Source organism: Rousettus aegyptiacus, unplaced genomic scaffold (assembly GCF_014176215.1).
Source record: "Rousettus aegyptiacus isolate mRouAeg1 unplaced genomic scaffold, mRouAeg1.p scaffold_m13_p_11, whole genome shotgun sequence".
Lineage (NCBI taxonomy): Eukaryota > Metazoa > Chordata > Mammalia > Chiroptera > Pteropodidae > Rousettus > Rousettus aegyptiacus.
In genome coordinates this window covers 11990077-12017001 of record NW_023416286.1, presented here as the reverse complement: position 1 = coordinate 12017001, position 26925 = coordinate 11990077, and the positions used below count along the sequence as shown (strand labels likewise).

General features: G+C 33.6%; 3 protein-coding genes across 19 annotated transcripts in view; 2 read left to right on the top strand and 1 right to left on the bottom strand.

Moving 5' to 3' along the window:
* The window catches only part of SUPT20H (SPT20 homolog, SAGA complex component), a 32105-nt gene extending 11667 nt beyond the window's left edge, over positions 1–20438 (top strand). For 6 of the 17 annotated variants that reach the window (XM_016132761.2, XM_016132766.2, XM_016132758.2 and 3 more), the window contains 17 exons: positions 1436–1575; positions 3041–3197; positions 3338–3394; positions 5054–5125; positions 6490–6647; positions 7732–7758; positions 8298–8330; positions 8882–8999; positions 9559–9661; positions 9775–9933; positions 11679–11985; positions 12473–12627; positions 14548–14603; positions 16429–16575; positions 17535–17640; positions 19117–19220; positions 19955–20438. In XM_016132761.2, coding sequence (XP_015988247.2) covers positions 1436–1575; positions 3041–3197; positions 3338–3394; positions 5054–5125; positions 6490–6647; positions 7732–7758; positions 8298–8330; positions 8882–8999; positions 9559–9661; positions 9775–9933; positions 11679–11985; positions 12473–12627; positions 14548–14603; positions 16429–16575; positions 17535–17640; positions 19117–19220; positions 19955–20092 — 2037 coding nt within the window. In that variant the 3' untranslated portion in view covers positions 20093–20438. Of the gene's footprint in view, positions 1–1435; positions 1576–3040; positions 3198–3337; positions 3395–5053; positions 5126–6489; positions 6648–7731; positions 7759–8297; positions 8331–8881; positions 9000–9558; positions 9662–9774; positions 9934–11678; positions 11986–12472; positions 12628–13439; positions 13603–14547; positions 14604–16428; positions 16576–17534; positions 17641–19116; positions 19221–19954 lie in introns of those variants that run through there. The other 11 variants (XM_016132755.2, XM_016132754.2, XM_016132767.2 and 8 more) reach the window with 10 other exon arrangements.
* EXOSC8 (exosome component 8) lies at positions 20351–26497 on the bottom strand. The gene is made up of 11 exons (XM_016132773.2): positions 26444–26497; positions 25325–25361; positions 25034–25097; positions 24172–24245; positions 23222–23267; positions 22427–22532; positions 22292–22337; positions 21480–21576; positions 21102–21222; positions 20903–21009; positions 20351–20566 (listed from the first exon to the last, which is right to left on the bottom strand). Exons 1-11 carry the CDS (start codon positions 26458–26460, stop codon positions 20451–20453), a joined length of 831 nt encoding a protein of 276 aa, XP_015988259.1. The 5' UTR covers positions 26461–26497; the 3' UTR covers positions 20351–20450.
* A 180-nt stretch (positions 26498–26677) lies between these two features.
* Positions 26678–26925, top strand: part of ALG5 (ALG5 dolichyl-phosphate beta-glucosyltransferase) — a 38946-nt gene continuing 38698 nt past the window's right edge. The window contains exon 1 of the mRNA XM_016132787.2: positions 26678–26820. The gene's annotated coding sequence lies outside the window, so the exon portion shown is untranslated. The remainder of the gene's footprint in view (positions 26821–26925) is intronic.

Genomic DNA, 26925 nt, shown 5'->3' with positions numbered 1-26925 from the left:
AGAGGGGAGAGTATAGCATTTATTTTGCTTTTCCTGTATGAACTGTACATTAAGTAGCCAAATAGTAACTAAAGGCAATGCTCTAGAAAAATTTCAGCTAATAGGTTTAAAAGAAATGATAGGCTTTTAAAAATATCATCACTTAGAAATCTTAACTAATGGATCTAGACAGCTGAAATTCTTAGATATGAAAAACCATTAGATTACAGTTCCTGAGAATTTTTATAATGCAGAGATCTGAAAAAAACCATTAGTCTAAAATTGGGACAGTCGATCATTGCATGCTTACTGGTATGATGCGTGAGAAAGTACACTGTAGTACCATGAATTCTACTTGGAAAAATAGAACCTGAATCAAGTCTTTAAATCTGACAGTTTGGGAATTCAGAGAAGAAAAACTAATAAATGACAAGACGAGGAAGTGACCAGTTAGATTCAGTTAAAAATAATACTATGAGGAAGCAAGTGGTCAAATCCAGCAATTTAATTGCATAGGAAAAGAAAACATGATCATTACAGAATAGAAAAATGTTTGAGGAAAAAAATGAATACAATGTGTAGGCCACATTTAAGTTTAAATTCAAACAAACTAAAAATATACTTTAGATATAATGGGAAATTTAAATATAGACTGGATATTAGAAGTCTGTATTTGCAAGTGAATGCCGAAGTGTTTTCAGGTGACATTATACAGTGTCAGAGATGTATTTTAAATTAGTCCAGCAAAACAAACAAATGAACAAAATGAATGTTAGTAAGTGGGTGTCATTACACTTCTTTTTCTATGTATTTTTGACAACTTTCATAATTAAAACTTGAATGACACTATTAAAGAAGCAGTGTTTCTTTTTTTGCAGAAATTCTTAGCAATAATATTGACTCATTTGACTATTTAGCTACAGCTATTAAGACATTTCAGAGATTAAGTGAAAAAAGAAAGGATTTACTAAAGTTATGTGATAACAGTAAAAAGCCTGTATGCTCTTTGGAATTGGGTTTGTAGCGTTTACCCAGTCTTAGTGTAGTCATTTTGATTGTAATGAAATTAAGCCAGGCATAGAATGGTACCATCGTCTCCTAGTTACTGAAAGTACTGTGATCCATCTTGATCCTGTAAGCTTTGGGGGAGAAGATTTTATCTTTTTGTTCACGACTTCATCCCCAACTCTAGAACAGTGTCTAACAGAGTGGATGCTCAGTAAATATTAGTTGGACTAAGAAATAGGCATCCATAATTTGACCTTTTTGTACACTGTATTAATTACTGAATTTCTATTATGCTCTCAAGTTTCTAAAGTTTACACACTGAATTGAAACTCCAAATAATATATTTTATTGTAGTCTTTAGTAGAGTTCCAAGGAATATTTCTAAATGAATTGATATATGATTTGAAAATCTTAACTTTGGTATTGACATGTGCTCTTACCATTTCAGGAAGACAAACTTTTGCTTGAGAGCCAACTCATCCTAGCTACAGCTGAACCGCTGTGCCTTGATCCTTCGATAACCGTAACATGCACTGCAAACAGACTGCTCTACAACAAGCAAAAGATGAACACACGCCCAATGAAACGGTAATTACCTTTGTGGAAGGATAAACCAAAAGATGCTCCTAGATAAGTAGCTCTAAATTTTGCTATTTATGGTGCTTTTCCCCTCCAAAGCAAGTGCTTTTTAAAAAAAAAAAAAAAAAGTTTTTAATTGCCTTGTATTTTTGTGTATTACAGTTTTTTAATACTCTTATATAGAAGTGGTACATTCTTTGTAGTCTTCTGAAGAACAGACTTCATATATACTTAGAGTCTTTTCATTAAAAAGATAAGACAAGTATAAACAGAATGAATAATTTATTACTTACTAATATCCAGTAATCCATTTAAATTTTGTTAATATTATAAAGCAGTCATTTTGAGGTTTAGGAAAATAAATTCAGTTTTAGAAGTCAGTTGATAACTAACTGCCTTTTTATAACATGATAATTTGTCTTTAAATGTTTTAGCCATTTCTTATACTTTATAAAAGAATGCATATTAATTTGCCCTGCAATTATAGTTGGCTCATGATTAAGTTCTCTTTACAAATTGAGTGTCCACTTGGACCCTCTTCAAAAAAACCTATTCATTTTCTAAATCCCCTGTTTACTATTGAAATAATATATGCCGAGGAAAAGGTACAGCTTCGAAAGTAGTAAAATAAGTCCATATCGGATCTATCAGCAGTACTGTGAAATCTCCTTATATCTTCATTCACATTTCCCCGTGCCTAGTGCCGGTATCTTAGTCCAAGCCACCATCATCTTCATCTTGATTTCTGTAATAAACTCCTACCTAATTGGTTTTCCTGTTTTCCCCTTTCTTGCCTTCTGGTCTGGTTGCCATATAAGCAAACCAGAGAAACCTTTTACAATCTTCAAAGCATATCATGCCACCACTTGCTTAAATTTTCCTGAAATTATTCCGTCAGACTTTATACTAAGTCTAAACACTTTATCATTGATCTCCAAGACTCCTGCTTTGCTCTCTGACCATACCTCGTGAGTGGACCCTGATGTTAAAGTCACACCTGTTTTTTCTGTTTTTGAAACAAACCAAGTTTATTTCTCTCTCATCACTTTTTAAAATTCTTTCTGCTTCAAGTACTCATTCCCTGATCTTTCCATGGCTGGTTCCTTCTTGTCATTCATGTCTCATCTCACACATCATTTTTCCAGAGTCCTTCCCTTAACTAATGTTGCCCTCTCTATCACTTATAGTACCCTGCACCCTGTTTTTTTCTCCTTCTGCTTATTGCTATCTGAAATGGTCTTACCTGTTTACTTGTGGATGTCTGTCTTCCACACTGGACTATCAGCTCTATAATTAGAGAAATTTTGTCTGTCTTGTTATTTTTATTTCACAAGTGCCTAGGACATTGCTTGGCAAATGGTAGTATTCTGTAAATACTTGTGATTTAGTTATATGTTTAATGCTTATTTAAACCTATATTTATTCTGAATTTCTTTTATTAGCTTTGTTTAATTCACATCTCTTAATATTTCAGGTGTTTCAAGAGGTATTCCAGGTCCTCTCTGAATAGACAGCAGGATCTGTCTCATTGTCCACCTCCTCCTCAGCTAAAATTACTTGATTTCTTACAAAAAAGAAAGGAAAGAAAAGCAGGTCAGCATTATGACCTCAAAATTTCTAAAGCAGGAAATGTAAGTGTGTGTGTATGTGTGTGTGTATATATATATATACACACACACATATGTATTTTAAAAATTTATCTTATTGTTATGCCAAAAGCCTTCCCTTATTTTGAATTTTCAGTATATTTTTACTGTTTTTAATTTTTCAGTGTGTGGATATGTGGAAACGGAATCCCTGTAATTTGGCCATACCATCGGAAGTGGATGTAAGTTAGTTCATGAACCACACTTATCTTCATAATAAGGCTCCTGAGTTTAACAAATAGTAGCATATACTTTGGGAAAATAAAGAGTCTTTTTTAAAAAACAAAATGAGTTTTTTTCTAAATCAACTGCTCAGTTTTAGAAGCTATATTCTTTCACCACATTAACCTGTGTAAGACTGTAATACTGTAATACTCTTTAATTTAGTTCTGCATTTAGAGCAGGAATACTAACCAAAGAATTTAGAAATGTGGGGAAAGATGGTACATACTATATTGTATGCGTAAAATGCTTCTGGTTTTTGTTTCATACTATTTTATTATAGTTTTCTGATAATGCTTCTTTCTTCAAACTGGGTAAATTTAAAAAATAATATTGGAGTGGTGGCCAAGATGAGGAACCTTGAGTGGTATTCTTTGCTGATCCATAATACACATGAGCTATAAAATGCTTTAAAGACAGGAAAGAGATCTTTTGATGAGAGGTCGCATTATGTCTTTTATTTTCTTCTGCATTCCTTTGTGTAGTATTCATTCAACTCTTTATAATTGGTTAGGTTTTTTTCTTTTTTTTAAACAGATGTCTGCTCTTTTTCTGCATCCTTCTCAGGCTGGCACATGTACTATTCTTTTTATCTGTGATTTTTTTTTTTTTTTTGATTTGTGAAAAGCACAATACCAAAATCATCAAAAATGATGGTATATACAACTTGAGAGAGTAAACCATCTTATTGTTTTGGTAACTTATGTGCTTTTCCAGGAATCCATTCTGAGAAGAGAGGTTTAGTGTAAATACCAAGGGTGGAGTTTAGCTTTAGAGGGCAGGGTAGCTATACAAAGCAGTGCTTCCCAGACTTTAATGTAAATACACATCACCTGGGTTGCTTGTTAAACTGCAGATTCCAATTGAGCAAGCTTGGACTTGGGCCTGAGATGCTGTAGTGCTGACAAGCTTTTAGGTTGCGTGGAACTGGGGTCTACAGACCACACTTTAAGTAACAAAACTCTAATACAAAATTTCTCAGTCTAACTGATCAGAAGAATAATTTAGGATGCCAGTTAACATACAGATTCAGGCTGCACTTCACACCTGCTTACTGAGTCAGGTCTCCAGGGGAGGGATATAGAAATCTAAATGTTTACTAAGTGCCCAAGCGAGTCTGTTACTGTTAAGGTCATGGCTACCAGGAAGATAACGAGCATTTGATTTGCAAAGACTAATAGGAAATACACAAAATATATAGCCCAAGTCTGACTAGAAAATGGAAAATGTTCATAAAAATTTTATCAATTATAATTTTACTTTTCTAGTTGCCTCCTACTTCTGTCCCCACTGTTACATGGCAACTCCTATTCATTAAAAACCCATCCAGAGGAAAAGGTCCTGGTCCTAATCACCTCTCTGACACTCCATTCTTTCAGACAGTCCAAGAAAACACCTCGTTTATTACGTTTATTTAGTGGCAAGGAGATTCTAATTTTGTTTTATTTTTAAAATCAGTTTAATTAAATGTATCAGAGTTTTAAACTACTGAAGCAAAGTAGTTGATGCTAGTGATTTAATACTTCTTGTGCTAGAAAATATATAGTTAAGTTAGATTCTTCTCATTGGTCATAATATTGATTCCATTATATCTGGTGTCTCTTGGTTTGATTGCTTAGGTGGAGAAATATGCTAAAGTGGAAAAGTCTATCAAATCTGATGACTCACAACCAACAGTTTGGCCAGCCCATGTAAGTAACCGTTGCAGTCCTCATTTCAAATGATGCTGTTTCTAATGTGGGGTCTGAATTTATTAAACATGAAGTACAGGTGCCTTTAGTTTGGGATTTTTTTTGACCGTTTTCTTTTTTTCAATGAGTCGACATTCAATATTATATTAGTTTCAGGTGTACAGCATAATGGTTAGACATTTGGGATCTTTTTTAAAAGAATTTTCTGGGTGGTCATTAAAAGAACAATTATTTAGTTTTGTCTTTTGTAAGGTATGGTTTCCAGTTTAAAAGGCAATTTTAATGCATAACTAGTTTTACTTTTAGTGTCATTTTGGTAATTCTGATATGTGTTTCAAGTTAGTAACTAGTAAATTCTAAGTATGTCTTTTAAGAGAAATATTCTTTGTAAGTTTTTCTATTTGCAATAACTTCTTGAAAGAAGAAATAGACACAATGTATTAACTAAAGTGAATCTAGGAGTGAAATGATGAGAGATGTATGTACAGTAGTAAAAAGACTAATGACAAGTAGAAACAGATCTGCCTTTGAAAGTTTTATTCTTTTAATATTTACACCCATATATATGAACTTTTGCTATATTTCACTCAGGCTTTGTTACCTTAATCTCCTAGTGGAACTCTCATTTGTAAAGTATCACGTGAAAAAGAATTCCGGGCTTTATTCTCTCAGGCAATCTTAAACAGATTTATATCCTATGTGCCATACATTTTCCTATTGGCAAATGTGTCAGTGTGTCATTTATACCTGATTTTTGTTAATTGCATATATGTTTACTGACAGTTTTTATCTGGTGTCCACAAAGGAAATTTCAAATCTAAAGAAATGTTTAAAGAGTTTATGTGAGCCAGAACTGAGGGCCAGACCCAGAAGCAAAATCTCAAGGATTGAGAATAGCAGTTTTACATTAGAATCAAAGAAGACAGAAGAAAGGTTACATTAAATCCATTGGTGATAGGTTAAGAAGGCAGGAGAAGATAAAGTGAGAAAATCTAGGATTGGATAAAAAGTAAACTGGGGATATATATATTTCTTTTACATTGGTGGCTGCAGGATTGCTAACATGTGGTTTACAGAAATATGTGGGTGAAAGATAATCGTAAGGAATTCCAGGGTCTCACCCTAGTTCTAGGGTGTTTCTGGAGGTCTGGAGAAGATATTGTTCTGACCTTTAAGTATGTTATCCAGAGTGCACAAAAACAATGGATACGGTTTGTTCAAAGTAAAGATTATCATATAGGTCTTCATTATAACATGCTCTATTAGTTTTTATGATCAGAACATTTCCTGTGGTTACTTTCAGTTATTGAGTTTGTCAGGCTCTGTTAGGTGGCCCCTTTTCATTCATACTCTGCCTTTTATAGGATATAAAAGATGATTATGTGTTTGAATGTGAAGCTGGTAATCAGTATCAGAAAACAAAGCTGACCATTTTGCAATCACTTGGTGATCCACTTTACTATGGTAAAATTCAGCCATGTAAAGATGATGAAGAAAGTGACAGCCAGACGTCTCCATCCCAGTGAGTGTTTTAATTTACAGAAATCAGCCATCAGATTTTATTTAGCAACTACTAATAAACTGTTAATGAATACAAATTTCTCCTTGGAGATTCATTTGTTACTTAAATACTTTAATTAGATTTGGTAGTGGACCTAAATAAACTTAAATTTTAGATACCATGTTGTCCAAGAGTTATTTATAATAACAGTAATTTAAAAAAAAACTAATTGCATAATTTATACTAACATTGAAGGAAATGCCTGTGAAATATTCCTCTTGGTATATTTATGTGTTGTCATTTAGACTTTAACCTCTCTGTGAGCTGGAGGTGTTTTCGGGTAACGATCTATTTAAATGAGAAGCGAGTTTACTGTGTATGTAAAATCTGTTGAAGATGCTAGGTATTTCAGCACTGCATTAAGGACTCAGTGCTTAATGTAGTTATTAGCTCTAGAAATATATATAGTTGATCTTCCTAAATTTAGGAGCTATGTGTATTTAGTACAAGTGACCGGTATTTAGTTTTATTTTTATTACTACCTTTTTAATCAAATTGATGCTGTTTTGAAAAGAAGTAAAAAGGAGCTCAGGAGAAAAAAAGCAGGGGCCAGGTCTATGTTAAGTCATTTACAAAACATATACTTACACAAAATACTAATTGAAATTGCAGCAGAAAGATTTTACAGAATAAACATCACCATTACCTAAATAAAAGTCGATAGAAGGGAATGGTAGCAGTCAGGGAGTCCTTAGCCAATTTTTTCACATAGCAATGTTCTGAAAGATCAGTTATTTCGATTACCTATATTAAAAAAAATTTTTTTCCCTTAAGATATACATTGATCATTTTAAATAAATTTATTAACTTTTTTGAGCACAGGGGCATGTAACATATGTTCTCATTTAAAACAAAATCAGTTCAAAAAAGGCAAATTAGATTTGTTTGACAAAAAAATTGTTTGCTTTTACATCGGGGAATTGCTCCAAAAATGCTGCATGATTATTACCTTCCAGTCATTCTCCAGACTTGTAAATTACTTGATTTAATGATGAAGTTAAAGTTTGAGCTGCATTAACCAGGTTTTTTATATTTTATATTTCAGTTCCTCCACAGATGATCATTCAAACTGGTAATTAAAAAATAAACTCATTATTTTAATTTGTTAAGAAGTCACGTAAATGTCAAACTCTTTAAAAAGATTTAGTAAAGATATTTTATCTGAATTAGCAATAAACTATCCTCCTTGTCTAAAATATATTCTGTGGTCTTGCTGTGTAGACTAATGACTTCCAAAATCAAAGGTTAACGTGAGGTTAAATCAAAGGCCTTGCAAATGTAGTTCAGTGAATTTTGCTATAGCTCAGATACTTGCAAGAATGTATATAACTTTCAGTCCAAATTTTATGATACTTAAAGTTTCATACCAAAACAAATCTCTCATTAAATCAGTCATATTTTTAACAGAATTATTTTATTGCATGCAAACCTTGGTTACTCCTTAAGAAGTTTAAATGTATTTAAAAATTTTTTTCGTCATATCTGGTAGATTTTAACTCAATTTGTAAAATTATTTTTACTAAAATATGGAAGTCTTCAAAAGTAAACCCAGAGCTCCTTAAGAGAACTCTTATGTGATACTTTTCTTTTTTTCTTTTTAAAATATTTTAGGTTTATTATTGGATCAAAGACTGATGCTGAGAGGTAAAAATACTAGTGTCTTGATACTTTATCTGGATAGATATGAAGAACTTTCTTCTTAGAGGATAGAGAATACTTCATTAGGCATCAAAGCTTTGATTTTAGTTATGCCATAGATATTACTAGGATTTAAGAAAAACAATTAGGAAAACAACAATTGAATAATGTTTAAAATAGTCTTATTTTAAATAAAAAAACTTAGATAGACATAGCTATTGTAGGTAAGGAAGATGATTTCCAGGTAGCACTTTAATCAGAATGTAAGTTGAAAGTCAGTGGTAATTTTTTTGGCTGCTTATTGGTTTTAAATAATCCTGTAATTTCTGTATTAGAAGATATTGAAAATATATCTTTAGATTGTTGATATAAATGCAAAATGTTTTGAGTATTAGCTTGTCAGTTGAAAAGATTAGAAGAAAGTACACTTTTAATAAAAAGGTAAATTGCCAGATTTTAATTTTTTTGTTAATTTTGATGGAACATTTTTAATTTAATTTTCTGTATAGTATATGTTTAAAAGAATTAATTAATTCTTTTTTCCCCTAATATTTCAGGGTAGTCAGTCAATACCAGGAACTGGTCCAGAATGAAGCCAAGTGTCCAGTCAAGATGTCGCACAGCTCCAGTGGTTCAGCCAGCCTGAGTCAGCTTTCTCCAGGGAAAGAAGCAGAAGTGTGTTTGTTTACATTTTTGCACCTAACATTTTTCATAGTGTTGATTTTTGTGTCTAATTGTTTTTAAAGTAATCTGAGAAATGTTGAGGACTATATTTTTGAGGGATGGAGGAGGTGTTTAGTTTTATTTTTACTTTTAACTTTTTTTATTATTTAACTTTTTATAATGGAAATTTTTAAATGTACATGAAGGTAGAGCAAAAAGTATAATGAACACCCGTGTATACTAATCACCTGGCTTCAACAGTTATTACTCTCCCAGAAAAGATTTAAGGATGAATCTTCGTCTTCATCTTACTCCTCTGCTCTTCCCCCTCAAACTCCCCACCTGTTTACTCAAATATTTCCTCCATTCTTTACACGCTGTCGGTTATTTCATGGACTTCTTATGTGAAATTATATTCTTCTGTAACATCTGTGATATCCAACCTATACTCACTAAGGGTGCTTTGCAAAGTTTTAAGTTGTGTTCACCTATGAGTTAGAGTGGTATTAATTTATGAATTACTGATTTGGCCATAACCTTAATAAGTATACTTTGCGTCACTGTCCTTTAGCAGCCTGAGACCATGTCTGTTCAGTCTTCAGTACTGGGGAAAGGAGTAAAACATCGACCGCCACCCATCAAACTTCCCTCAAGCTCAGGAAATAGTTTCTCAGGTATGACATTTCTTAATTTTCTGTAATCATAATCTGTTTTTAAAACTTTACTCGTATTTTGATTTTCACAGGATTTTGAATTATAAATTTAGGAAATGGCTTTTATATTCTAGGTAACTATTTTACGCCACAGCAGGCCAGCAGCTTTCTGAAATCTCCAACTCCTCCTCCTTCTTCTAAGCCACCAAGTCTTTCTCGGAAGTCATCTGTGGATCTCAGTCAAGGTAGCATGCTTTCTCCAGCTGCCCTGTCACCTGCCAGTTCATCACAAAGTGAGTCATAATGTAAATTCTTCATTAACTTTTCATAAGCTTTAGTGTTAGTGTTTTTTAAGACAGCTTTTTTTGACCAGTGGAATAGTGAAATCTGAAAGTACTGTGTACCTAAAATGTGTAAGTTTTGAGACGCTTCAGACTTCTTGTTGATTGTATGTATTATGTGTTTAATGTAATTGTATGTTTTTCTGTATGTATGCACTTTGTGTATACCTTTCTTATTATAGATTTAAAACCTACACATCTCCTTTAAAAAAATACCTGATAGTTAAATGTGGCAATAAGATTCCAAATACTTTTTAGGACCATTTACATTTTATGTAAACTAGGCAGCTTATATGAAAAAAGTCATAACAGTTGTTGCTGCAATCTTATCTTTGTGTATGTAAGAAGCCAACTTGTTCTAAGGTGGTGATAAACTGAAAGTCAGTTTTTCAGAAACACTCCTACACTCTTATAAATTGTTGTCAATTACTAAAACCTGGTGATGATCATAAAGCATTATTGTGAAGAAATTAAAATGTACTAAATACTTTTTTCTTTTTTTCTTTTTTTTTCTTTTTCTTTTTTCTTTTTTTTTCTTTTTCTTTTTTTCTTTTTTACCATCAGGAAGAGTTATACTAGAATTCTAGCATTAGTTTGGGAGAATTTCTTCAGATTAATAAGTACCTGAGATATTTAGGTACCTATTTGCAAAAAAGCATTTCCGTTTTTTTAGATATTTTTTTAATCGATAACTAAAGTTTGCTGAACATTGTAGTGCACTGCACAGTGATAGGGTGGTCTTTGCATTAGATAGAAACATCTTCATCCTGATAGCTCAAAAGGTGTAATTTTTCTGCCTTCTTGTTTTGCACAAAGAAAAATTTATAAATTTCCTGAAAGTCTTATTCACACTTCTTATGTTGTGGGTATGGATTATGTTAATCTACTGCACACAGTTGTTACTTTAAGTAAGGGTTGAGTGACAGCTTCTGGACATTCACATTTCTTTCCTTTCTTTCTGCAGGACATGAAAGCTAAAAAAGAAAACACCTCAAGAGCTTTTGGTTTTATTTTTTGGTTTTTTGTTTTTTATTTTTTTGTTTTTGTTTTTTTTAAAAAAGTTGATAAACTGTGCATACTTCATTCACAACAGATTTTTCTATACATTCTACATTTAAACAGAAGTACACAGTTACCGTTAAAGATGCAGTATTATCTATCAAATATTTACTTTATAACTGTGTTTTGTAAATTTGTTTGTCAGGATAAACTTGATGTGTTAGGAATTAAACATGTATATTTAGGTGCCAAATATGATTGTTAACCATACATAATTTATTTAGTATGTTGAGTTTATCTCAGACTGTTATAGAAAATAAGCAATATTTTTAAATGAAGTCCTAAATTAGTGAAATCATAAATAACAAAAATTAATTTGAATTCCTTTTGAACTTTTTAGGCCAAAGGTAGCATATAGGAAAATAACTTTTAAAGGGGTACTGTGGTAGAATACAAATGTATATTTTTACTGTTATTGTAATAGTATCGAATGGGATTTTTAGGTGATATACTGCATCCTTAATTGTAATTGAGTGTAGCAACACTCATGTATCATGTGTAGAAATTAACACTTGCAGTTAACTGCTTAAAAAAACTGGAACAAATTGTCAGTGCTAAGTAAGATTCCATTAACCTTCTTTTAAAAAGGACTGGCCATTTATAACAAACTAGCAATTTTTATTTTTCTCAATGAGCAGGATCTGGAACTCCTAAGCCATCTACTCCTACACCAACCCCTTCATCGGCCCCACACCCTCCTGATGCTCAGAGCTCAACTCCTATTGCCCCTTCAGCCACCCCTACTCCCCAAGATTCAGGCTTCACCCCTCAGCCCACTTTGTTAACTCAGTTTGCTCAGCAGCAAAGGTCTCTGAGCCAGGCAATGCCTGTAACAACCATTCCTCTTTCCACCATGGTAACATCTATAACTCCAGGAACCACAGCCACCCAGGTCATGGCAAACTCTGCTGGACTTAACTTCATCAATGTAGTGGGCTCTGTTTGGTAAGTTTACATCGATGCCCTGATTTTTTTTTAAAGATGCTCTCACCAATCTGAATGAATTCTTATTTATGAAGTTAAGAACAAATTATGTATTACTGAAACTAGAAAGAAAATAGGCTAGAAACAGTCTCAACAAGTATGTTTTATTTTAGGTGTTAACATCTATAACCTGCACTAAGATGATACTACTACACATTGGCAATAGTTTAGATTTTCCCGTTTGTCCTCTGTCACCATTTTTTAATAACTTGATTGGTGCTTTACTCTTTCAAATTATGTTTTAAATCTTGATAAATATAGAGTACCTAATTTTAGCCAACCTCGGTGTCACTTTTCAGCATAAAAAAATGAAACAGCTTTAAGTTGATATTTAAGATAGGATTATGTAATTGTATTTGTTGAGTCGTTTGTTTTTTTAATCTGAAATTATGCGGCTGATTTTTCCTTTTGTAGTGCAAGTTTAATGCTTTGTTGTTTTCTTCTGCAGTGGAGCTCAGGCTTTAATGAGTGGTTCAAACCCTATGCTGGGCTGTAACACTGGTGCCATAACTCCTGCAGGAATAAACTTGAGTGGCCTTCTTCCCTCAGGAGGCCTGCTACCAAATGCATTGCCAGGTGCAATGCAGGCAGCTTCTCAAGCAGGTCAGAATATTGGAAATAATAATCTCTAAAAAAAATTAAAGTACATGCTAATGCGAAAACATCATTTTAAGGGTATTATTAAAGACAATGACTTTCTTATTTCATGAAGTATCATGTGAAAAAGGCTTTTTAAATGAAAGACTTTCATTTCAAAAGTCTTTAAAGTTCTGATATTTGAATTAAAAACCATCTAGCATTTGACTTTTGTTAAGAAACTAGCTAAGCCTGTAAGTCTATGCATATTGTATGTTTGTCTTCCAAACATAATAAAATGAACATTGATAGTCTTGTTGTTGTCAGTGTAGTCTTATTCCAAGTGAAAGAAATGTATTTTGAAAACATATCTTGTGCAAGAAAGGCAACATAGCATGGCAGTTAAAAGCTAAGGTCCTGGAGCCAGGTGCCTGAATTTGAGTCCTGGTTGTGCAGCTTACTAGCTGTGTAATCATGGGGAAGTTGCCTTAGTGCCTCATTTTTCTCATAAATATAATGGGAAATAATAACATTTTACACCTCATAATTGTGAGGATTAAATGGGTATATAGAGATGAAGCACCGTAGACCTAAGCATTCAAAAGTATTGTCATTATCATCATCATTAGCAACAGAAGTTGTAGCATAGAAATATTACATGTACTAGAAAACAGTTTCAACTATTTGTGTGTTATTTTTTAGTGCTCTTTAAGAGAATGTAGTATCTTGGAACAGTCCAATTTCTTACTGGTAAAACAAATGACATAGTAAGAAAAATTCATGAAAAACTTGTATGACTTAAGAAAGAACTTAAAGAATCTCATTTACATATGTTACAGATTGTTGTGATTTCCTAATTCTGGCCAGTGTTCTTACTTTCATGTGCATAAATGTGGAAATGGAATCAAATGTTGAATTTAGAATATATTTACATGTAACTCCCAGTTACATGTGGCTCCAGATGCTGTGGAGTCTAAATGAAGTGATATGAAAGTATCTTTGGTAAGCTTTAAAGTGTTATACAGATGTCACCTACCTTTAAAGGAATTATGTCAATTCTTATGAGAATTCCTGAGGAAAATCAGTATTGTCATATTTTCATTTGATTATGCTATCAACAGTGAATTTCCTACCTCTTAACCTTTTTACTTTATTTTTTTTTTTAATACAAGTACCTGCTTAGAGGACTAGATACTTTTTAAATTAGTTTTCAAATTGTGTATATTGTCAGTGAGCAAAACACTTACTTTGAGTCCAGGGTCAGCAAACTAAAACTTGTAGTCCAAGCTAAGAATGACGTTAGAAGATATATTTAAAACTAAAACAAAACAAACAAACAAACAAACAAAAAGACTATGCAACAGTGGATATGTGTGTCTAGCTAAGTCTACTGAAAAAGTTTGCCAATCATCCTTGCTTTATGTTGTGTCACAGATTTGGGAGGAATAAGTTCAGAATTAACATAGCATTGATTCTGACTTTCAGGTTTGATCCTCACACACAAAATTCACCGTTCTTCGGCATTATTACCAGCATTACTTTAATAGCACAGAGCACGCTGATTCGTAGAGATACGATTATCGTATACTGTAGCACTGAGGACTGCCAGGAGATCCCAACGCTGAAAATTTGCGTGTGCACAACTGTGACAGTTTAATTATATTTCTGGTCTCTACGTACTTCTAGGTATAACAGTCAAAGTAGTGATAAAGAACTCTCAGTTTACGAAATAGAATAAAATGTACATGTGGTGTTCCACATCTTTGGTGTCAGTATTGATGGAAATTAGTGAAAATATTTTTTGTTTTTAAGATATTTTAAAAGTATAGGAAATGAAGCATATCTATGGAGAGAAAGTACTTGAAATGTAATATATACAAAAGTATTAAATATTTTCAAGTGTAATAGTTTTAATTCCCTGTTATAACCATGAGTTGTATTTAACAGGTGTTCCATTTGGTTTAAAAAATACTTCAAGTCTCAGGCCCTTAAATCTACTCCAGGTAAACCTGAAACACTACTTTTGATTAGTTTTTATACTTTGATTTTTTTTAACAATGTATGTTTGTATGTATTAGCACTTGAAATTTTAAGATGGTTCAGAGTCTAATGAGGGTGTGGTTAATTATTGCTACCTATGCATGGTCAGGTGGGTAGTAGAAAGAATGGGTACCCTATACATCACACTTTGCTGCTGAATCAAAAACTAGCTGTTGCAGTGTGGAAAATTGACAACAACCAAGGAGAATACTTACGACAGTAGCAGCAGTAGGTACACTTAGAAAGTAATTCTTCTCTCAACAAACATTTTATGCATAAATATATATATTGCTTTTTGCTTACAACAGATTTTTTGCTTGAAGTAGACATTTTAAAAATAGGTATGTGTTCTTTTCCTTAGAATGATTTCTTAGCACAGTGCCAGGCACCCTGTCATTCAGTAAATGTTAGATTAAGCTTTTGTCTAATGATGAGGCTTTTCTTTACATATTATCAGTGTCAATGTATAAAGAGATTGAAGGTGGAGAATTAGTTCACATTGTGTGTGACTCAGTATTTGGGTGAGTCATGCTTGAGGTCCTTTAAGCATGGCGTCTTGTATTAACTAACCTACATTGGAAAACGAATTATCTACATAGAATTTTTAGAAAAGGTAGACGTGTATAAGATCTGGAGACCAAATGGCAGAGCTGTGCATTATTGAGAAATAACAGACTGGTCAACGCAAACTGGTATTCAGAAATAACAAATCAGGAAATGTGTTTATAATCAAAACTTAAAAACTTATTTCTTTATCTAAGGGGCAAACAGTGTCATTAAGACTATAATTGCAGAACAATTTGCTTATAATTTGGGCAAACCACAGATCACATTGGTTTATTAGCCAGCATTTTTGTGTGTTGCTGTTGGAATTTCTCTTAGGGCTTAGTCTCAGTAATATGAGAGGAATGGAATTCCTTAGTAGAATTGATAGTAAGGAATAAGAACAATGCCACTTGATAAATTAATTACATTTTGTTAAAGTTTATTATTTGACTGTGGAAGGAAAATTTGACCTGTGTTATGTCCAAATTCACTCAACAATGAGCTATGAGCTGTACGAGGTGTAGAGATTTTTGACTCAGGAACATCTTTTTTTAACTACAGACCAAAGAGATCTGTATTTGGTACTTGGACTTTCTCCTAAGTATTTCAATGTGCTTATAACTTAAACCCCTCCAGAATAACATGGAAAAATCATCTGTTTCCTGATGCATTTGGAATGTGTAGTTTTAATTTTTAATATGGAGTTTTCTGCCTTTTAAAACCTTTTTACAAAAATACGAATTTAGATTCATGATGACAGAGCAAGTAATGTGTCCAAACTAAATGTAGACATCTAATGGACTTTCTTTTCAGCTTTGCAATTTCTCATATAGTATATAAGCATCCATACGTTTCATTTGGCAACGCTAGAATAAATTTTGAGAGATGAATTTTCACAAATATAAATGATTTTTCACTAGCTTTTTGTTTACACTTTCACTACACTTGATGCTATTTTGTATTGAGGCATAAGAAGAGTTAAATAAAAGCAGTGTATATTTGGATATATAACATGAAGCAGAAAGATTTATGTTTGAGAGTATTAACATAATAGCCCTTAAAAATTATTTTTAAATAGACCATTTTTTTTTTTAAGGCAGAGGGATCTTGTTTTCATTTTTGTTCACCTGTTTCCTCAGTCCCTAGAAGAATGCCTGACACAAGGAATGCTCCAAAATTATTTCTGGAATAAAGAAATTTAAATATGTGAAATTGGCTAATTCTTGTTTAAATTCTTAATAGCTTCCAGGTGGTTCACTAATTTTCAACACGCAGCAGCAGCAGCAGCAGCAGCAGCAGCAGCAGCAGCAGCAGCAGCAGCTTTCCCAGTTTATACCCCAGCAACCTCAGCAGCCCACAACTTCTAGTCTTCAACACCCAGGGGAGCAGGTATATGCTTTTCTGCTTCCCATATGTTTTGTATTGTAACTTTTTTTGTTATTCTGAATATATTTCAAGTTCTTTTATTTACTTTGTTTCAACAAACATTTCTTATATAGTAGCAGTCTGTTATTGGGTTCCTACTTTTAATTCTCAGGACAGCCATACTGAATACATTATGTCACTTTCATTTTTCATGGTATGAAAAAATTCAGATGAATAACTTGCTCAGGGCCATACAGTGAATTGGCAGAGCAGGGATTACAAACCCAGGCTTATGTTTTCTACCTAGTCCTCATCCTTCCGTTTATAGTATTTTGTCCCTATTCGAATAGAGATGTCCCTATTATCATGAAGCTTAGGGCAGAGGGGAGATAAACAAAAAGAAATATTTGTATATTGTCAAACAATGAAATTTATAAACTGCAGTGAAATTAAAGTAGAAGGAACAACAGATTTTTCTGAACCTTTGCTACACTTTGGAATCATCTTGGAAACTAAAAGATACTGAAACTTGGGTCCCACACCCAGCATTTCTCTTAACTCAATTAAATAAGACATTTCACCATCAGTCCTGTCAAATATTCCTTTATAAGTCATGTACCTTTTATGTCCTTATCTGATGTAATGTGCTTACTAGAAATTCCAAATTTATGTTGCAAAAAGGGTTTTAAACTTTAAAAATTAGGTTTGATGAAGCTTTATAGAGAAGCCTTAGAAATTATTAATAGAACATCAAATAATAAACCAAAATAATTAATTACAAAAAATTAGGTTTATTCCTTTCAAACTACCATAAATTCATTCTTGCTAATTCTAAATACCTTTTAAGTCTTTTCCTTATGTTACTCTTTTTACAAGACTTAGTCTAATGTTGATATTTTTTTCTTATATAGGAAAAAATATAATTTCTCTTTACCAACACAAACTTTTTCTTTTTTTTACAAGTCATGTATTTTTTTATTCAGGGTTCTGAACAAGGTTCAACCAGTCAAGAACAGGCCTTATCTGCTCAGCATGCTGCTGTTGTTAATCTTGCTGGAGTAGGCAGTTTTATGCAGTCACAGGCAGCTGGTTAGTATCTTAATTTCATAAATTGAATTTCTTAAGTATTTAATATAGTTGGGAATCTCACTTTTTTTAGTTTTTTCTTTTCCTTCTCTTGCAAGCATTAACTAGGAAAAAGTATAGTTGTATTTAATATGTCAACTATTAAATCGACTGATAGCCCGCCAAGATTTGTTTTCATTGACAGTAATTAAAAGTTCTTTCGCCTACATATGTTAACAGCAGTTGTGTTTTCCTCATGTTACCGTTTGTTGGCAAAATTTTAAACAATTATGCAGCTTACTAGGAAGCTACCAAAGCTGTTAAATTAACTCTTCAGTTTTCCTGAGTTGTCAAGACTGCATTTATAGATTATATAATCTATTGTCTCTCTCCGGGAGCTGATAATTACCCAAATTAAGATCTAATGTCAGTAGCATAACTTCTGTAAGCGACTTCTCATTTGTAAAAAATGAGATTATACTAAATGACTGCTTACCACTTCCAACAGTAAGTGTTAAACCAAAGATTTACCTTTATTGAAGATTGTCTTGTCAATTGAGGATGGTACTTGTAACTTCACATTTCATTAAAATCAGTAAGTTACATGTGTAATAAGCCGTGGTAGTTTGAATGAGTGATCATGTAGGTAACATTTTGAATTATCAGTAGGCTTACTATACCTGTAGAATCCTGTATAGCTCCCAGTGTGTGTAGCTCCCAGTATGTGAATTTAGAATAAACAAGGTCTTATGTAAGGTTCTTAATTAGAATTAATGAATTTCCAAGTGGAGATTTATGATTATTAATCTACCACACACTCTGTATTTTTTTAAAATTGTAGTATAATTTAGTGGAAAGAACTCTAGGCTGAAAAATCTTATGATCTTTGCTCCAGACCTGCCACTAATTGCTTTTGAGTGAGTCACTCAAATCATCTAGGCCTCACATTTCCTCATCTGTATGGGGAGAGGGTTGAACTGATTATTGTGGTCCCACTCAGCTCAAAAAGGAATAATGCAGTCTCAGTTCACCATGTTTGTTGCTAATGATGTATTCTGGTAACTCATTGCAACATATTTGTTTAAAGCACTTAACGTACAATATCTACCAGTTTTGTCATTATGGTAGCTTGGATTTCTCCCAATTTCTTTTCTTCTTCACTGGTTATATTTTAAAGCAATGTACTGCATTTTATATTTTGCAAGAAAGCCTTCTTAACAAAATAGCACTAGTATTAACTTTCATTGAGATGCAAAAAGAGGGATATAGTGCTGAGGCACACCTATACTCCCTTTCCTTTTATGTCCAAGAAGTTCTATAATCAGTGGTACCCTCAACTAACAGGAGACTAAATTTATTCTGAAATGTCTGTGATTTTTTTTTTTAAGATTAATCATACTGATAACTTTTCTATTATTTCATTTTCTGTGTTGTCCTTTTCTAACCCTGGTAGCCTTCAAACTTTTTGACTGGCCTGCTTTCCCCTTCTCCTCTCTGTAGTGTTGTCTCAGCTTGGCTCTGCCGAGAACAGACCTGAGCAAAGCCTTCCTCAGCAGAGATTCCAGCTCTCCTCTGCCTTTCAACAGCAGCAGCAACAGATACAAGTAATCCAGCAACTTCACTCTGATTACATTTTAAAGATACTCTGCTCCAAAAGTACCTCAAAATACCTTACTTTAGTTTTATTAAGACTATATAGAAATAGGTAAATAATTTAGCAAATTTTATTTAAAAGTCTGACATTTTAGCCAGTCTACTTGGAGCATATATTTTGTACATTTAAGCCATACTCTTCCTAACTTAATATCTTTCATGAAGTGCTGGTGGCACATTAACATCCATTTTTGTAGTTTGCAGCGTATTTTGAAGATATAGTTGTAAGTGCCAATGGTTAACTTTTTAATATTGTACTGCAGAAAAAGGCAAGTTCCTATTAGTAAATGTCATACTTGTTTTAGAAAAATGTTACTCCATTATTTTAGGAAGTCAGCATATTATAGTTGACTATCTTTAATATACAGGGTGGTTTTATATTGCTATGAACTAGCATACAACAAAATGGTAACTGAAGTTGCTGAGTTACTGCAATATAGACTGTCAGGGCAAAGTAACAGAAATACTTTTAAAGTTTACCAAGAATCATTTTTAAAGCCCTCAGCAGGCTTCTGTGCCACTGGTGCTGTTTGATTGTGCATTGTCTGAATGTGGTATAGTCCCTTTTGTTATCTTGGTGCTTTCTCCCTTTCAGTTTTATTGTTTTCCTCTCTCAGGAAAAGCACCTTTTCATATCTGCCTACATTTAACATAACTTGACTTTTTTGTTCCTTCCGTTTTGCAGCAGTTGCGATTCTTGCAGCATCAAATGGCTATGGCAGCAGCAGCAGCACAAACAGCTCAGCTACATCGTCATCGGCATACAGGCAGCCAGTCAAAAAGTAAAATGAAGAGAGGCACGCCAACCACTCCAAAATTCTGAGTCTTGCATTTTTTTTTTTTTTAAACATGAGCATCGAATCAAAAGGTTGAGTTTATACTTCATTTTTTTTTTTTAAATGTGTCAGTATGTTACATTGCTAGATGTACACAGAAGCACAACCCTCTGATTTTTGAAAACAGGGAAATGGTTTAATGAACCATTAGGGTTAGTTTGCTTAAGGTACTGCTTTTTCAAAATGGTTTCTTTCACTGTACATAACATTTAGAAGTGGCCTAAGAAATACTAGTATGAAACATCTTTCAGAAGAATGTAGTTTGATATTTATTTAGTGTAAAAGGTTTGTGCACAGCGTTAACAAATACAGTTTTTACAAATGTTTTGAAAATGTGCTGGTTGTTTATTTGGGTTTCATACTCTTAATTACTTCATCCATCAGTTTTTTTACTTCTTTGTGTCTTGTAACTGCTCGGCTCATACAGTCCTGAAGTTTACCTCCAGTTAGCCCACTTCCACCTGAAAAATTATTGTGCCAACACTTAATACCTGTTACTTTACTTTATAACGATCAACATCATATCAAACAAAATTCAGTAAACCAGAGATATGGTCTCAAGGTTTGAAAGTTATGTTTTAACAAGACCCCCAAGTGATTCCAATGCATGCTCTAAGTTTAAGAACCTGTGGTAAACAGTATAAAAAATTTGAGATAACAAAAAAAACTATCCTCTAAACTTGCATTAGGTAAACAGTAAAACATCCCATGTTCCATTGGCCCTTCCTATCGTGATATAAAGAAGTTCACACTGAATTTTCATCTACATATTTAGGACTGAAACAGAAGTAACATGCCTGGTTTGTGAAGACAACATAGCTTGCTTTCCTCATCCATCACCACTGTTAGGGTTCCAGTTGCCAGATGTTCCTCCTCTGCAGTAGGGTCAACTATGAGCAAAGTGCTATTTAAAAAGTTTTTAAGTGTAAGTTATCCATTAAATTTTATTTTAGAATAGTAAATATGCAGTTTTTAAAATACACTTGATTAACTTACTCATCAAACACCGCAAAGGAAGTTGCAACTGGATGAGTTCTAATGTTCAAATATGTTTTCTTCTTTAAATTAACTTCTGCTAAAGCAGTTTCTTCATTTATAGTAACTTCAGGCAGCTGTACTATAAAAAGGTAAATATGCTAAGTCAGTCTCTAGTTTAAGTAACAGATGTGGCTTTCTATGCTTCCTTAATTCACTTTTACCTGTTTAAGTTGTCCAGAAGTATTCTTTTTAAAAAATTATCTTAAAACAAGGTACATATAGCATATATAAATGTTATTCTTTAATTTAGAAATGCTAGAATGATAGCTAAATTTGGAAGTTTAACAACATTCTGACACATAAGTAGGAATATTGCCTTTTATTAAGGTTGCTTACCATTTTTTAAAGCTGCTAACAAAGCAAACGTACAGGCATCCAAAATATTTCCGTCATAGTCGAGGCAAATGAGATCGCAGTATAGTACCCAAGCAAGCTAAAATAAAGTTTACACAAAGTGTAAAAGAAACCTTCTGGTGAGTAGAACATAACATTTGTGTCAACTTACCACTTACTACAGAATCTGTAGACAAGCAAGATAACCTTTAAGGCTCAAAAACTTAACCAAAACCAAAAAAAATCCCTTTTACCTTTATGAAGTAAAAAACCAAAAAAGTGGAAAGGTTTGGTAAAAGCTGGCTTTTGATTACCAAGCTGACAAGTGACATACATTTCCATTCCTATTGCCAAGTTAGCAGATGAGAATACTTTGAAAGTCCCAAAAGAAAATCAAAATGTACTTTCCCAAGGAAACCTTAATACATGAAGTGTTTCAGCATGCTAATCAATATATAATCAAATAAGAAAAGCCTCTGGGTTCTTCTAGTTAACTTAGTTCTAGGTTTCCAAACAGATGTGGACATTTATAGTGTAGATTCATTCAGCTAAACACATAAGCTGATCAGATATCAATCAATAACTGCTATAAGATAGAATAAAAAATGAATGTTGTAGAAGGCAATTAGTCAAAATTGGTTGCTTTTTGATGAACTACATAGTTATAAGACGTTTTTACTGAGTTCCATCTAAAAACAACACATCCATTTTTAAGGCCTCTGGTTTATTTTACTTTCCCTGTTCACTTCTAACCACAAAAAAATAAACACTTCATAACTAATAAAAGCTCATACATAGCTGCTTTATTCTCTTACCTTTCCTGGAGAAATGCATAAGTCCTCTTTCTGAATTATCTGTGAACTTGATTTAAAGACAAAGAGCACAGTAAATGAAAGGTCAAAACTATCCGAAAATGAATGACAGTCAGTTTAAAATTACAACTATCTTACTTTTCAATGACATCTGCAATGAACTGGCTAGCCACTTGGGCCTCTTCTCCAGGAGGTCCAGACCGAAATCTCGATGAACATAGAGGTGGTAGATCCACATTAGGAACTGAAAGAAACACTCTGCAGCTATAAAATCAACTTCACTTCTGGTTTATGGAAGTGTTAGAGTTATTAAATCGATCTACTGAAAGGCAAATGTAGCCAGAGACAGGCTTTTCCAAGTGGAAAGAATTGTAACATCAATTATATTTTTGGTCTTTATAACTTTTAGTCTTAGGTAAAATTTTACTTTTCCAACTTTTCCCCCGCATAAATAATACCAAAAAGAACAAAAAGCATTTACTTAAGGCCTAATTCTTCACAACTTTTCTAGATTTTTTTTTTTCAAAATACTTCAACCTATAACAAGATAGCCCCTCTATCATACTCAGTTTGCATTTTTAAATTGTTTGTGCCTACTATAGGGAACAGGTGGTCCAAGTCAAGAAAAAATGGTCTAATTGAATCTTTATGGAAATAGAAAAGTCTGCAATTAACAGCCCTTTGTCTAAGATTCTATTTTCTTGGTTGATGACATATAAGCAAAAATTGATCAAACAAGTTTGAAAATTTTACAAAGTTCTCTATTTCGCTATTATGCTATCTAACATACAAAGAAGACTTCAGGAATGTCTGCTTCATTCCTGTATATATTTCTGATTCTTAATTTCTTAAACTCAGCTACTAGGACTGAACTACAATACTGGCATTAAATGTGTTAAAAGTATATTAAAATTACAAAACCATTTAGCTTACCAACATATCCTTTATCAAGGGCATCTGTTGGTGGTGCTGCAAATTCCTATCAAAGCAAACAAATGTTTCCTATGAAAGAAGCTACTTAAAAATTGTAAAGACACCTTAGTAATCAGTAATGAAAGGTTCTACCAAAGACCTTATTATCTAGTTAACTACAATATCATCTATGCTTGGAAGTTGTGTTGGGGACTCTGGATATTGGCACCAGTACTCACATTAGCTTTGCAGGGTAACAAGGCAATAACAGCATAGTCTCCTATACTGCTGTGCTACTCATCAAAATTACCTGAGGCTTGTTTAAATACACTGGATTTCTGCTCCACCCTTATTTCCATTCAGTCAGTAGCTGAAAATTGAATTTAAACCCCACGGTGATACAGACACAGCCAGATTTAGGAACTGAGCATAGGCTCTGGAATCAGGGAGCTCAAATGTCAGACTCATACAGGCTCTAGAGTCAGAGTCTTCAGTTCTATTTGTGAGCCTTATGTTCCTGAACAAGTTAACAAACCTCATGTAAAACAGGAGACAGTGAAATTATACCTCAAGTGATTGTTCTGAGGATTAAACTAGATAATTCTTTAAAACAACTAATGTACTGAGGTACATGATATTATTCCCACAATGCTTTTTTTTGAATAGTCTCCATTTTCTATACATTAACACAGAGTAAATGCCATCAGTGGATAAAAGGATATCACCAAAAATCTCAATTTGTCAAATGACAACTAAATTCTTTAAAAAGGTGGTGAGGATTTAAAAAATTGATTTGAGTACATTCAACACATGTTCATAAATTATAATCGAGTCATTAAACTTGGGTCATATTATGTAATACTCGAAAGATCTGACTGCCAAAACAGTAGAATTAAAGTACATGTTATAATCTAATAGTAAATGAAACTAATTTGGTAACTCAAAACTCATTAAGAATATATTAAACTTACTGCTTTAATTCCACAAATAACTGTAGTATTTCCCAGCTTCACTAAAGCAGAACCATCTGCAGTACTAATTGAACCTGAAAAGATATTTAAGCAAAATAAAGTCCATAGAAAGTTTTTTCTATATATATCTTGTTACATATCTCAGCTGCTTATGAAAATGTATTCCTAGCTCATTTTTTTTTTTTTAATATTTATGCTTATAGCACCTGGTCTTCCTAGATGGTCTCCCATCCAAGTACTAACTAGGCCTGACCCTGCTTAGCTTCCGAGATCAGATATCAGACTTGTTCAGAGTGGAATGGCCTTAGACGATGGACTATGGCTCCACTGGGGTGTGAACCCAGGACCTTTTGCATATAAAGCAGATGTGCTAACAGCCACACTACAGAACCATGTCCGTAGCTCAAGTCTTTTTAAAGTGGTATAACTACTTAAAACTATTATTTTAAAAATTATTCACCTATCCTTAAATTTCAGTCAGTCATTCAGTTACAGGACTACTGTACAGATAAAATCTCATAACAAAATTACTGGAATCCCTTACACATGGTAGAATTTGGCTGAAATACTGTTTAGGTGGCTCAAAGAATAAAACTTGGGAATGCCATACAGATAAAACTAGAAAATTCCATGTTTGCGACAGACGATTTAATAAGTGTAAGACAAAAAAGCCATGTCTTGGAGATTTGGAAGGAAGGGGGGAAATGCTTTATAGTTAAACTTTAAAACTTTAAATGAAGAACAATTCAATTGAGAGACTAGTGAGTTTACAAATAAAAATTCTTTACTAATATTAAAAAAAATTTGTTTTCAAAACCGAAACAACTTCAACATTCTATTTTAGAACTCAAAATATCCTCACCTATGTTGACAGTTGTGGTTCTGAATTCACCAAGTTCTCTTCCATCAGGACGGCAGTTCTCTTTCTAAGTAAATATACATGAAAGTAGATGGTAACTACATGTATATTTTACACACAACTAGATAAAATATATTAAACCTTGTTAATTGAAATTACTTGAAATTTTGAGTTATAATTAACATAACAGTTTCAGTTATACAATGATACAATTCGATACCTGTATATATGAAAATTGTCTAAAAGCATATGATATTGTTATCAAAAGGCATGTATATAACCACCTTTACTCACCAGAAATCTCCTGTAATACTCCAGAGGTTCCACAGTTCTGAAACGTGTTAAAAATACATCCAAGGTAAGCTAATGAATCTTAACATAAATCCGGACACTGGCAGATGTTTAAAGTGTAGTGATGCAGCATAAATCTCCAGAATGTGTAAGTTTCCGTCATAAATTCTGATACTTACTGTTGCCACGTATAACTTAATTATAAAAAGTAGATACCCTTGTAGCAATCACTCAACTGCTATTATTAACTCTATCTTTAACAATTACAGGATTGAAGCCCAAAGCCCTGAACATCTTTAAAATATTAATCCAGGTGTTTCAAAGTCACTGTCGCTCTGAAGCAGATTCTTAGAAAGTTACATTTTTTATTTAGCATATTCTTTAATTATGACTAGGTAATAAACCATTATAATATTAGTACCTGTGACTTTTAACAACCACAGTATATTTTTCTTTTTACTTAATAGTTGTCGAAAGTGTAGACTCAGGTACTTGGAAATTCCACGAGTTACAACTAGACTCCCCAATAGATCTTGTTTAACAAAATTAATTTTAAAACAAGTATATGTACATCATTATATCATGAACTTGGGAGTTTATACCAACAGAAACTATAAATGTAATTGATTTACTTCGGAATCTCATTTATCCATTTAGAAACTTGACAACGAAAATCTATAGGCTTTGCCAAAGTGGCGCGCGCGCGCATTCACGCACACAAAAAGGTTTAGGTAGAATCTTAACATAGTGCAATCCTTCCTTTTAGAAATCAATTACAGGAGAGGGCGAATAGAGTGGCATGTGATTCTGATATAACACTTTTTAAAAGACTACAACTGTGTGTCCTGGAGCTGCACGTCCACTACACAACAAGCCACAAGCGCTCGCGGCAGGTACTGTACGCACAGTCCCTTCCGTCTACCCGTCTCACCGGGGAGAGGAAACCTACGCCCCCTTTCCTCTCACCACGAACACCTCCAGGTTCTCCTGCCCGTCGCCTGATTACGCGCGGGGGAGTAGGAAGGTGGTGGGGTGGCCTCTAGGTGGGAAAAATCCCTGCTAAGGGTTAAAGGAAGCCGCTATCCACCGGGGTACAGACTCGCCCCCACCAACAACACTCACTTGAACCCGGCCGCCATCTTCCCACCCGGGCGCCTGCGCCGGTGCGACGCCGCGCCTGCGCCGCAGCGACTTCGCGCCTCCGCGCTGCGCGCCGGCTCAGCCGCCACACTTTCGTCGCGGGCGCCTGCGCGCTTCTCCTGCTGGAGGGTACACGTTCTAGCCATACCCCAGTCTAGGATTCCTTGCGTTCTATGCGTTTTGAAGAATCTGCTATTATAGAAGCGATAAGCTTCTCTCTTTAGAAATAGTTCAAGACTGTAAGAGAAAATTGACCTTATAGTAAATGTTCCAATTTTGAGTGTGAAGCGTTATTCTAAAATTTCTGCAGCCTTTTCCGGTCACTGTTTTACGCTAGCTCCGGGTTTTCCTTCTCCCAGGTAAAGGGCTCCCTGCTTCAGCACCAGTGATTTCATAGATGTTCTGTGCGTTTATTATCCGCACCAGGTTACACTTTGCTGGTCCCCGAGCGAGCTCCAGAGGGG

What these genes read in the sequence shown, in the direction of transcription:
- EXOSC8 (XM_016132773.2), bottom strand. An exon ending in TTATTTGTGGAATTAAAGCA is followed by an intron (nt 23,268 to 24,171) that starts GTAAGTTTAATA and finishes TTGCTTTGATAG; the next exon opens with GAATTTGCAGCACCACCAAC. An exon ending in ATTGCAGATGTCATTGAAAA is followed by an intron (nt 22,338 to 22,426) that starts GTAAGATAGTTG and finishes CTTTAAATCAAG; the next exon opens with TTCACAGATAATTCAGAAAG.